We start from the raw sequence: 13,339 nt of genomic DNA, 5'->3' as shown, positions 1-13,339 counted from the left end.
AAATGATGAATAGAAGAGAGGGGAACATGATGTGACGCAAGACAGATTTAAACAATATCGACATGATATGAGCGCCACAACTTAACAGAGCAGACCAGGGCTTTTGAAATGATCTCTCAAAAGTGAATCAATACACCATGAGAAATATTCACTAGCCCCATGCCATGGCCCTGACCAGAACATAACTTAAAGGTACACAATGAAACTTTTTTGTTCAAAAGTACCTTATAAATCCATCTTCCAAAACGTGTTCATCATGAATCATTACAGTTCACCTATAATAAGTATTTATATTCAGACTATTTTAGCCCAGTACCTGTGTGACTCCAGCTACAATGTTCTTCTGCAAGATCCATGCAGTTTTATTTTTTAACCACTAGAACGCCACAAGTGACGTAGGCAGCCTGTGTCCGAAGTCGCATACTCTCGAGTAGATATTTATTTTGAATTTGTAAAAAAGTACATTCTATATGGTATGAATTTAATCTGGACATACTATTACCATGTTGCCCTTATCATGCGACCTACCATTGTCAGTTATGCCGCTTCACCGCCATTCGCAAATCCTCTCTCGTGGCCTCATGGGATAGTAAATTGTCCATTGGATGCACACTTCAGAATCTCACTGGGAGTACTATGTCATCCAGGTACTTTTTGCCTACTACTTTTTGCCTACTTTTTTATGAGTACCGTGAATTCTGACATACGTCTTTTTCGCCCACTATATAGTAGGGAAGTATGCGATTTGGGATACATCCATAGTTTAACTTTAACGAAAGAGTGATAGCATTAGTGATGTTTGAAACGTGTGTGTGTTGAAGCAAGACTGCTATAACAAGCAGACGCTGAGACAGCTCCAGCCTTCATCCACAGACCTGTCATGTGTATGTGCAGTTTACAAGCGTTCTCATGCGTGGCTCTCCTTCTGTCTCTACTTCTTTCCTATCGTCTTATTTTTCTCCCCCTCTCCTCTATGCCCTGTCTATCTACTTCAACCTTTATTTGTCACTTTCTCTTCATGTTCTTTATATTCCCCTTTGTTGCCTTCCAGATCCGTTGTCCACCTTTCTCCAAGGAAACGTCTTTGTCCTACACCTCTCCAGTCCTCTCACACACACAGCCCCATTCCCTTTTTCTGTTTCCCCTCTCTAAATACCTATTCACACCCAACGCAAAATGAAAATGCAAAACAATTAGCAGTCGAAAGCTATATTCACACCAAGACCTAAACAAATTTTGTTGGACTATATATATGCACAACAAATAAATAAATATATACATATTTATTTTAGTGCTATCAACTCGATTAATTGCGATTAATCACATCTAATATACTTTTACGCGATTAATCGATTTGACAGCACTAATTTATTTGTTTTGTTTGCCATTGTAGTGCTGTTGTAAATTAATATCTTATTGACCAGTTAAAGACATAAAATGTCTCTCTGCAAAAAACATTAGGTTTGTTGGCTGCTGCATCCAGTGAGAACAAGCCTATAGGAACCTACTGTTTTTATTCAACATTGTCCTCCTACTGAATATTCACATTGGTGTGAATAGGCCTTAAGATTGTTCATCCTTTCTTTCATCTTTTCTTCTTCATTCCCTCATCTCCCTCCTCTTCTCCATCTCATCAGTAGACCTCAGGGAAGTGTTGTTATGTAAGAGAGCCATGTGAACTGAAACAGTGCTGCAAACCAATGCTTAAATAATTCACCCACACTACTATATAAAGCCTGCATGTACATATCAGGCAAGCAGATCCCCATGCAGCATCCATCTCGCTCCCTCTTAATCCTGTCAGTAATTACTCCACCTTTTCATCCACCCTTGTGCACCTGCCCCTTACCATTGCCTCTGAATGGACTCCTTCATCTAACAGATTATGCTCATATTTTGCTTTGAGCTTATTGCTTGAACAACAGTTCTGGATGATCACTCAATGAATAGCCCAAGGGATCACACTAATTCAAAGGGAAAACACAGGCTTATTAACTCATTAAAAATGTATATCATGATGAATATGGGAAACTGCAACATTGTGGCCAGAGAAGGCTCATGCTGAGCTATTTGTATCAACCGACAAAGAAACCGAAGCTTAAATAACAGAGCATTTGTTTGGAACCTTTTTTTGGGTGGGTTTACTAAATACAACCATTTTTTGTTATTTATAGTATATATATATATATATATATATATATATATATATATGTACAGTATATGTATATATGTACTGACATTGTTTGTTTTGCAGACATGAATGGTACCTCAAATTATGTGGTTTATTGATAAGAGGAGTGATATGAACTTTTCTAAGTATGCAATAGGATATTCAAATTTAGGCTTACAGAGGAGAGACACAAACCATATATCATAGAAAATTGGTGGTAAGTAACCACTTAGAAACCAACATGGGGACAGTTGCATAAACATTGTCACTATGTTTAGACTGTGTCTTCAGAACTAGTCTGACCAACTAGCAGTTAGTAAAAGCAGTCAACTTTTCTTTAAATCTATGCTTTTATGGGTCACTGTGATTTTGCAAAGTAAGACATGTTCCTAGATCGACATTTTTTGTTGATCCTGGAATAACATTCCTGTCTGAAAATTTAGGCCTAACCATATCCCTAACCCTAACCCTACCCATAAGTTATCCCTGAAATCAGGGGGAAATAATAAATTAATAAAACTGATGTAGAAGCACCTAACCCTGGTTGTAAGCCTAAACTTGACATAAACTGTATGGCACTTGGTTAATTGGTTGATTGGTTAATTGGAATGTTGTTCCAGGATCAACAAAGATGTTGATCCAGGAACATGTTGTATTTGGTGAAATCACACTCACTCTTTTTATGTAACAGACTTTAAAACATGATGACCTTAAAATAATTAGATGACAAACTGTTAAGTCTAGTCTAAGCAGTTTTTGCAAATGGCCACAGAAAACCATAGCAACCGTATAGCAAATGCCCTAAAAATGAATCCTAGCAACTGAAATGCCCTGGCAAACACCCATGCATCGATCTTAAAATTCACCCTTATGAGGATAATTATTTTCATGTTATGGACGATAACCAACAAATGGCCGATATTAAATTATTTGTCCAAATGAATAAAAAATAAAACACTAAACACTAATAGTAATAGTAATTATTTAATGACATTCAAGATAATCTAAATGTAAAATTAGAGGAAATTACCATGCACAATTAAATATACAATATCGGCTATAAAAATCTGTAGTATCAGCCAGTAACTGATATATTGTGCATCTTTAATGAGTTTCTTTCAAACATAACTTCTTTTTTTTTTCAGAAAAAGGAATAATATATATATATATATATACATATAAAACGGTTAGTTCCTGTCCTTGATTCGGATTGGTCAATAGTTGTGTTTTATTCATGATAAAACACGGCTATGACCGCTTCACCCAAGGGTTCGGTGTATCAATACACAACACTCTTAGCAACGTAAACTGTTTGTTCTCAATTGATATTATTCATTGAAGCTTACTGTATTATGTAGAAGAGTATTGTGAGAAAAAGATCGAGTGAGCGAGTTTATTACCTGCATTCAGATTTAGCATTTTCCTTCAGGTCAGTCCTATGTTCATAATAAAAAATCTGTTTAAATGTCCGATGTATTATCTTGTCCTTTTAACAGTTAAGGGGTTTTCCCGTGACTGAAAGCGATAGTCAAAGCATTTGTCAGTTGCGTCTTCTTCTGTTTTCAAAACAATTCTGTCTTTTCAATGTAAAAGTCTTCGCTACTGACTGACACACTCATAAAGACAGTCTTTGCCGCCATCTAATGGTGTAATAATGTAACTTCTGTTGCTGTTCACTGTCGGGGACTATTTTTTCTGGCGGAAGGAAGGCTTTTAGTGAAACTTTACTTCATGAAAGTTGCATTGATACATATTTCTGGCTTTAATATTTGTATTGTGTGGTAACTGTTTTATAAAAGCAATAAGGTATTTGAGGCTAGTGCTGTATCGTGAATAAGTCATGGCTGAAGGGCGTTGTTAGGCACGACGAAAAGCGGAGTGCCTGCAACCCCTTCAGCCGTCTGAATGCAGGAAATAAACTCGCTCACTCGATCTTTTTCTCACAATACTCTTCTACATAATACAGTAAGCTTCAGCCTCTCGTACCTTATTGCATATATATATATATATATATACTTGGCTACATAATTACTTTCAAAGCAGAGTTGGATGCCACATAAGTAAGTAGAAACAACAGCACAGCTTACTTGGCAGCATTTCTTACTTGACAATGTCAGGTCAACAGCATTGTAACAACACTAATTGTAGTAATCTTCGTTTGTCCTAATCAGAACATGACCCAGAGAAACACCACCACTAGGTGACTCACCTTTCTGAGTGTCCCATTTATATCCTGACAATACCTCTTGAGCCCCTTGTGGCTCGGCAAGCCCCATCAGAACTAACACAGTTAATGTCCTAGAATTGGACTCACCAAAGTAGGCCGTTCTAAGCCTGGCATGTAGGCAACCCAGAACTACGAGTGGGCAAGTGGGCAAGACTCCCACCAGCATTCAGAGGCTGAAGCAACACTTGACCTTCCTCCTCTGGGCTTTAAGACACTTTTAAGGCACTGATTGACATACTGTAGTTTCGAAGAACAATGTCTTTCTTCACAGTCTAATAACTGCACTAAACGAGCACTTTATCTATAACATCCTCCCCTGAAACACTATAATCATCTATGTCAGTTGTGCCCAATTGATTCCATAGAGTTTACATCTCTTAATTTGTTCAAAATGACTGCAAATAAAACAAAATGTGCTCATTTGACTCACTCACTCTCAGTAGACATTTAAATAGAGAACTAATGTTCAGTCAGTTGTAGTGTTTAGCAGTGTAATAGTGCTAAATTAGTGTTGCTATACCTCAGTATTTTGGTAAATGTGGTAATATCATAACTACAGTTGTATGCACTTCTGACACATTGAAACAAGTGCAGAAAAACATGCTTTGTGCGATCAGTGTACTTTCTAAGTTTGATCTGTTTTAGAGGGGTCTGGTTTGTTTGGAGCGTCCACAAATTCTTGTGTCCACTAAAATTAAACCAGTTTGAAACCCAAGTGGCCAATTTCTTGACACATCACAGATTTTTGCAAGAAACACAAGCACATCAACATGTTGGATGGCAGGACCACATTTGTAAAAGATGCACTTTTTGTTATTGTTTTTCATATATTATTAATTATAATAATAATTTTTTTTTTTATTGAAATCATTAGTTTTCTCCTTCTTATTATTCTTCTGCTCTTGAGTCTATGGCAGCCCATAGAACCGTATGGTAAAAAGTTATGAAATTTGGCACACAGATAGAGGACAGTCTTGACAAATTTGGTCTCTACCTCAAACCCTCTAGCGCCACCAACAGTTCAAAGATTCACTTATGTTTATGCTCATAACTTTTGCAAGTCCTAGAAACAAAATTCCATGCCTCATGCTGATTCAAATGCAAATTCATGAAAATTTTTCTACCATTTTGAATTTTCCTAAAACCTACTTTTTCGAACTCCTCCTAGAGCGTTTGTCCAATTTGCAAGAAATTTGGTATGTAGCATCTACTCACACTCAAAAAATTATTAAAAGATTTTTGATCGGCCAATTTGTTCTCGTATATTGCGCATCAACGAATTTGACGGTGAGCACGCAAAAATGGATTTGATGCTGTATCTTTGCAATGATTTGGTGTATTGACACCAAATTTGGTATATGTCATTACAGGCATGACTTGGGGGTACATGCACAGTATCGTCACAGCGCCACCTACTGGAGCCAAGATAGGAAAAATGGCTATTTTTGCTTATAACTTGAATGCCTTGTCCTAAAATCATGAGGATGGTCTCCTTAGATTCCTTGAGGCATGCTGAGTTGAACGATATCCAATTTTCTTTGGTCGGCCATTTTGGGCATCAGCCAATTTGAATTTTGTCATGAAATGCTGTGTTTTACGAATTCGTATCATTACGAAACTCGGTATGATTCATCAAGGCCATGTTTTGAGAGGACCTGTAAAGTTTTAGGTTAGCGCACCCTAGTGGTCAAGAGATATAATGAAATTTATGAAAATGCTTATAACATATGAAAAATTCAACATATTGTCATTTAACTTACATCATTAGATTTGTTGTCTTATGCCGAGTCCTACAGTACCAAATTTGCCATATTCTACCATACTTACTGTCCACCATATTGAATTTTTTTCAAAACCTACTTTTTCAAACTCCTCCTACAAAATTTGTCCGATTTGTATGAAATTTTGTAGCATCTACACCCATGACAAAAAGTGATTTTTGATTTTTTTTTTTATATATTATTGATATTTGTGTAAATTGTAAAGAATTCATAGAACCACAGAACAGCCACAATGTTCAGCTTCTGCTACAGTTCACCTTTGCAAATCTGTAAAGTTTTTTTCAGAACGTAAATTTACACTGGAGTTTGTATTTGTGACATATCACAATGCCTTCATACCAGGAACATTAAGACAGATTCATCAGCAAGCTTGAAACGAGTTTGAGAATGTTAGCAGTGTGGGTACAAATGAATGATTTAGCATATAGAGAGCGATGTTCAGTACAGCTCCCATGAGACGAGAAGATAAACCAGCATATCAAAATGCTAAATGGAAAGCGCCATAAAATCCATTATGCCAGTGCAGAAATGAAAGGCCTAACTCTAGTTGCACTTAGTAAATGAGACTCTGCAAATGACACACCATGCACTGTTTTATGAAATCCTGCTTTGCCGCTGTGGGGATTCTATGCAGAGACAAATTTTTTGTTTGTCTCCTGTATTTGGAGCTGCACACTGCTAAATATGAATGCTTAGCTAACCTGGGATTTTAGATGTGGTTATTTATTGATGCATTTTGTTGATGATAAAAGCCCTCAATTATACATAAGGGGGAGAGGAGACAGGGGTAGTTCAGAGAATGGCGTTACGGTTAAAACGGCCAGAAATGAGGTAGCCGGCGCGTGGGAGGGGGGTCACTACTGTGACTCATTACGTGTGGCAATGACTAATTCAACCTTAACTTTTAGAGAGGTCAGATGACTTGTATCAAAGCCTGAGTTTTAATGGCCCATGTCATAAGATCCTGCAAAGGCAGATAAAAATCAAATGTTCTGCCAAAAATATTCTTGTCAACAAATCAGAACTGAACAACATGTGAAATGATCTTCAGGGTGATATGTGCGATTACTAGCAATATTCAGGCCCTAAATCAGCCTAACATCTCCTTTTATGCTCCACAGAAAAAAGTCATATGAGTTTTGAATGGTAAATCAGACATCCCACACAGAAGATGGCACAAAAACACCATTCCCCCCATAGCCCCCCCCCCCCCCCCCCCCCACACACACATAACATTGCATTACAACAGAATATATTATATTATATTATATGCATTCGCGTCTCGCATACTCGATTTCTGGGATATTGTATATAATTATGGGGGCGTCAGGGAGCCGCCATTTATATGCAGGAGACTCCCAGACCTTCCGGGAGAGGTGGGATGTCTGTAAATGATGACAGAATTTTCATTTTTGAGTGTTTTAAGTGTTAATACTATTTATCGAAACAACACAGTAGAAAACACATTCAAATGTGGCCACATTAGCATGCAAATTGAATTGTTTCAAAAGTTCACAGGCCCACAGATTTTTGCAATTCAAATCAATCAGCTAGGCTGAAGTGTTAATTTGTGTAAAAAAAAAAAAGAGAAAAAGACCAGCATTGAGGTTTGACTGCTTTGAGGAGGCTGAATACCTCCAGAGTCTGCAATTTTACACAAATCTACAAGAATATAGTATCACAGTAGCCAACAGCTCAAGTAATGCAAATAAAATAAACTAGTTTAAAAGAAACTACATGTCTAATTAAATAGTGAAGCACTTTTATGGTTCTAAACTTAAAAGACAGAAATGGATTAATGCTTATGCTGCCTTCAGGTGCCATCGGAAATTTCCCACTTCCCACTTCTGAAGGCGTGATTACGAGAACATCGCATTCAAATTTTGACTTGAGAAGGCGTTCATGTCCAAATCTTTAACTAGGAAACTGGTATTTACAATAATTCCGACGTGAAGGCAGCATAAAATTACGTAAATTGTTGTTTACATTCATCTGCTTTTACTCATTCCAACACTAGTAGTGGTTATAGACTTTATACTGACACCTATTGGCCTGGATGCATTAAGTTTAACTGCTGACACTACTGAAGCTGTTTGTGTAGCTTTTTACTTTTTATTTATATGTATATATATATTTTTCACGTTTCTCTATATTTCTCTGTCTATTCAACTGTCTGAGGGGTCACACTCACACAACTATGTTGTTAGAATGTATGTTTACATTTATGCTTTGTAAAGCATCCTGAGCACTGGCAAAATTAATGTTTTTATTAGTTACACGGTCAATTGCATCACACGGCCGGTCATGTGATCCCAACATGGTGGCACCGATGAAGGGGGCAACCCTCTCCATGTAGAACAAAACAGCTTTTTGCTATAAGACTGATTTAACTATTGACATTTATGCGTCTGTGTATGTGTGTGTATTTTTTAAATACTATTTCTCAACCTTTCAAACCTTTTTAGTAAAAAATGACTGCATGCACCTTCAATTAAACGGAAATGTAGTTTCTATATAAGACCGTGACGCTTATATTGAGTCTCAATGATCTGCTTTCATGTTCCTCTGTGAATATTAATGTGCGCTACGTGACCGGTAAATGCAAGAAAATCAATCAGACGCAACGGGGGCGTGACAGTTTCCAGCTCGAATGATTTACCTTCAGACTGGAGGCTTCCCTCCAGAAAGCAAACAGCTAAAAACGAACTGAAAACCTTATTGCTCCATTGTCTCTGAAGAATACAGGAAGGGCTGCGTGATGCCACCTAAATCCTGCTGCATCACCGCCTCCACTGGATCTGCCTTATTTAACACATCTCCCTGTGCCTGCCTGTGACTCAATTAACATCAATCCATAGCTGAGAAAATCATCGAAACGATCTCGTATCTCAAAACCATTCAGTCCTAAACGCGAACCGACCACATTAATAAATGCGATCGAAATGTCTTAATTAGCTGTGACAACATTTTGCGAAACTGTACATAAATAACGGCACGACATCCATATTTAACACTGATCACAGAAGAAAGATGCAGGTAGAAGAGAGGGACGAAACGTACACTTACATTTCACTACCCGATCGGTGGAGTTCAAGACCATGTCAGCGTTAGACATCTTCATGGGCAGTGGATGTCTCCAGGCGAATGTGTTTCTCCCTCCTCGCAGAAGAAGCGCTTTATTCTCGGCGTGTTTTCCCGATGGCGAGATGCGGTTGGTGCAGTGGCATCACTTGGATGCGTCTACTCCGTGTCTCACCGCCGGATAATGCTGCTGCTGCTGCCTAGAGAGGGTGGAGGAGGACGATGCTGTTGCTGCTGCTGAGACTGAGACTGTCGTGAGGGGGAGGATGAAGCTGATGGGGTGGGGGCGGTAGAGAGAAAGGAGAGAGAGTGCGCGCGCGCTCGGGAGATCCTTTCAGCGCGTTGCACCACCCCGACATGGCGAAGCGGGGAACTCCCACGCACCCATGTGAAGGGGCTGCGTGATGCTGCCATCAGGTGGAGGTGAAGGGCTTTCCCGAGAAGGCGCTGCTCGCTCAACGCCATGACTGGTAATCAAGTTGAAATGCCACTCAGGTCTGTACGAATGTGTCCCGCATGTGGCATCGTCCCACTACCATCATTGAAGAGGAGTGGTGAATTTTGTTTTTCTAAATACATAACGCGAAGTTTTGGTGCTCTTTTAAATGGGAGTTATGGATAATGATCACAATTATAGTCTCGGAGAGTTTGGCATGGTGATGAGTATGACAATGTTGATATGTTTGGCCTTGGTGAAATACATTTGCTACGCTACTGCTGCTGCAGAGCAAGTATGGATCTTGCCACTGCCAATACAGAACAAGCATAAATGCAGGGTTGCCAGGTATGTGCAACAAAAGTAGCCCAATGGCCAGTCAAAAAAGTTGTCTAAAAATAGCCTAATGCGATTTTCTCCATTGGATTCTCCACTGAATTTGTACGTCTGGGGGTTTTGGGGGTGTTGGAGTGCTGAAATAGTACGTACAGGGTGGAAATCAACCTGCGGAAAATTGTTTTACCCACGGCAACAACTTAAAAGTAGCCCAATTCCCGCGGACTTGGTAACACTGCATAAATGAATCACCCCCGTAGCAGATCTATACAGGTGGAGCTGGGGAAGGTGGCTAATACAATGGGAATCAATTAGCTGTGCCCTAGGGAATGATGTAATTGCAAGTAGATTGGGTTAGGGATTTATGAGCCTGCACCATCTAGAGTTTCATGACAGAACTTTGTAATGAATCCCACTTCAGTAAAAACTGTCTGTGATAACTGAGTCATTAAAAAATACTGAAGCTAAAAGTAGCTAAAATAGCTGTAGTAAATGTGGTATATTTAAAAAAAAAAAAAAAAAAGTTATGAATACTTTAAAAATGATCGTGACAATTCTTACTATCTAAATATTATTTTAATTAATAACTCATTACTAAAACTGTGATAATTTGGTATATATTAAAAAAATGAACGATTTTGCAAAAATGATTATAGTAAATATAGATATAGCTTGGTTTAACCTTTTTGTTGTTGTTGTTGTTTTCCTAGCAGGGTTATGGACAGTCAACCAAAATTGCAATGGTAACCATTGTATCAGCCATAATACAATGATATAATTTATTGCTGCTATTGGTACTTAACATAAAACTGTGATATTAAACAAAAATTGCATAAAAAGCCAATAAACAAAATCACAGAAAGAATGGACAGAACTAACAGTATTTGTAAATTTTGAGAAATAAAACAGTTAAATAACAGCTAAGGCTGATAGTTATGTGAGAATATGATCATCACATTAATAGTAGGCTATTTATCCTGTTATGTTGACGATAATAGCCTATTAGTTGATTGAAAGTCAGTTCTCAAATGGACAACTTTTTGGTGCATCTAATGTAACATTCAAACGCCAATAGCTTTATTTGGTATTCTGTGGTGTTAAAAGATATATAATTTCATTTTCTACTTTTTTTTTCACATTCACGTGTAAATCTTAAATCAAAATTCAGATTTATGAGAATGGCCAAAAGGCACTGTACATGCCCCAGAGCGACACTGACCAAGTTGAACCAGCTTAATCGGTGCAACAAGCAGCCAACTTTGAACTGACACTGTGGAAAGACATTAATGCGGCTTTTTCCTTACTGATGAAAAACACAGCTGCAGGGAACTCCCATTGGTTCAGAGGGCTGAACTGTTTTTGCATTTCTAGAGTTATGCAATACCTCATTCTTCCCATAGAGGTCAGGGCAGGCTAAAGTTATGCAAGCACAAACTCAGTTGCTGCGTTTCAAGCCACGTTCACCACAGTACAGTAATATTCATATACCACATTTAAGATGATTTGTACTCTGTATTGCTGATTAGAGCATACATGTGCGTGTAAGTACAGTTTATTAGAAATTTGTCTTTTTCTATAAAATGTGCTACAAACACCAGCTAACATCGAAAGCTGCAGAAGTAGCCTACCAAACAGTAGTCGTTTTTGGTTATGAGGTAAGTCAGTAAAAATGGCATTTGGACGGGTGTCGCGGGCTGATATTGAGAAATCAAGTTTGAATATGCGCAAGCAATATACACGTGTAATAATGAAATATTATTACAATTTAAATTACTGTTTACAATTTTAGCAAAGCTGAATTTTCAGCATCATTACCTCAGTCTTCAGTGTCGCATGATCCTTCAGAAATCATTTTAATATGCGGATTTGCTGCTCAAGAAACATTTCTTAATATCAGTGTTGAAAAAACAGTTGTGCTGCTTAATATTTTTGTAGAAACTATTTTTTTCAGGATTCTTTCTAAACAGGATTCTTTCTGAACATGAATAAATTATATATATATAAATGTAATTTTCAGGTTGTTTCTCACACATTTATGTTGTTATTGTTTTAGAGCCTGAGAGTTCGTCGCATGGAAAAGAGTTGTATTCTTCAAAACATACCCTTTAGTGTTCCATAGCAGGAAGTCATACCGGTTTGGAAAGACATCTGAATGAGTAGGCTAAATGATGACTGAATATTCCTTTAAAAGGTTAGTTCACCCAAAAATGAATATTATGTTATGAATATTAATTACTCACCTTCATGTTGTTTATCTCTTTATTTACAAAATATCAATCTCCAATGCACGGTCACGAGATCACCACGATGCATTCGTGTTGTGCAGACGCGAGACCAGACGTTGTTGCGTGAATGTGCGTTGGAGATTAATATTTTGTAAATAAAGTGGTAGGTTTTTTTTGCGCAAACAAAAAGCACTCTATAAAATTGAGGTTAAACCATTGGAGTCACATGGATTACTTGAATGATGTCTTTACTACCTTTCTGGGGCTTGAAAGTGGTAGTTGCATAGGCAGTCAATGGAGGGACAGAAAGCTCTCAGATTTCATTAAAAAGATCTTCAATTGTGTTTTGAAGATGAACGAATGTCTTACGGGTTTGTACGACATAAGGGTGAGTAATTAATGATAGAATTTTCATTTTTGGGTGAACTAACCCTTTAATTTGTGCTAAGACAGAGCAACATTGATAAGCATAAATTGTGTGACTTCAGAATAATCATATACCATATCTAAATCACTTCTGGATTTATGACTCGTGCGAAAGCGTACATTTTCTGTTAATACATATCAGTGAATGGCTTACTTATAGTTACCTCTGCATATTAAACTTTGAAATAAGTGAAAGTAACAGAAAAATAGGCACACTAACATTCTACAGTTCACCCCAAAATAAAAATTTTGTCATTAATTACTCAGCCTCATGTCATTCCATCTCATCTCTTAAGACTTTCGTTCATCTTCGGAACACAAATGAAGATATTTTTGATGAAATCTGAGAGATGTCTGTCTCTCTATTGACTGCCTTTGAAACCACCACTTTGATGCTTTAAAAAGTTCATAAAGATGTCGTAGAACTAATCCATATGAATTGAGCGGTTTAGTCAAAATTTTCTGAAGAGGCTTGATCGCTTTTTATGATGAAAAGATTTAATTTAGGTTTTTACTCACATGTAAACATTGATCAGCGCACATAAGCAGAAGTTCAGCCGAACATGAATGACGCACAAGAACAAACCTCTTCTAGAAGCTCAAACGTGCCGCGTAACACACGAGAATAAACCTCATTGGTTACACAGCACATTTCAC

At 37.7% G+C, this 13,339-nt stretch overlaps 1 protein-coding gene across 3 annotated transcripts in view; it reads right to left on the bottom strand.

Moving 5' to 3' along the window:
- ppp3ca (protein phosphatase 3, catalytic subunit, alpha isozyme) overlaps window positions 1-9,536 on the bottom strand; it is a 71,743-nt gene extending 62,207 nt beyond the window's left edge. For 2 of the 3 annotated variants that reach the window (XM_051878305.1, XM_051878307.1), the window contains exon 1: window positions 9,239-9,536. In XM_051878305.1, the coding sequence (XP_051734265.1) occupies window positions 9,239-9,299 (61 nt within the window). In that variant the 5' untranslated portion in view covers window positions 9,300-9,536. The remainder of the gene's footprint in view (window positions 1-9,238) is intronic. The other variant, XM_051878306.1, reaches the window with a different exon arrangement.
- Between the last annotated feature and the right edge of the window lie 3,803 nt (window positions 9,537-13,339).

The sequence above is a fragment of the Ctenopharyngodon idella genome, chromosome 21, assembly GCF_019924925.1.
Source record: "Ctenopharyngodon idella isolate HZGC_01 chromosome 21, HZGC01, whole genome shotgun sequence".
In the NCBI taxonomy this organism is placed as follows: domain Eukaryota; kingdom Metazoa; phylum Chordata; class Actinopteri; order Cypriniformes; family Xenocyprididae; genus Ctenopharyngodon; species Ctenopharyngodon idella.
Note: the sequence above shows the minus strand (reverse complement) of the source record. Positions and strands in the feature narration are given on the sequence as shown.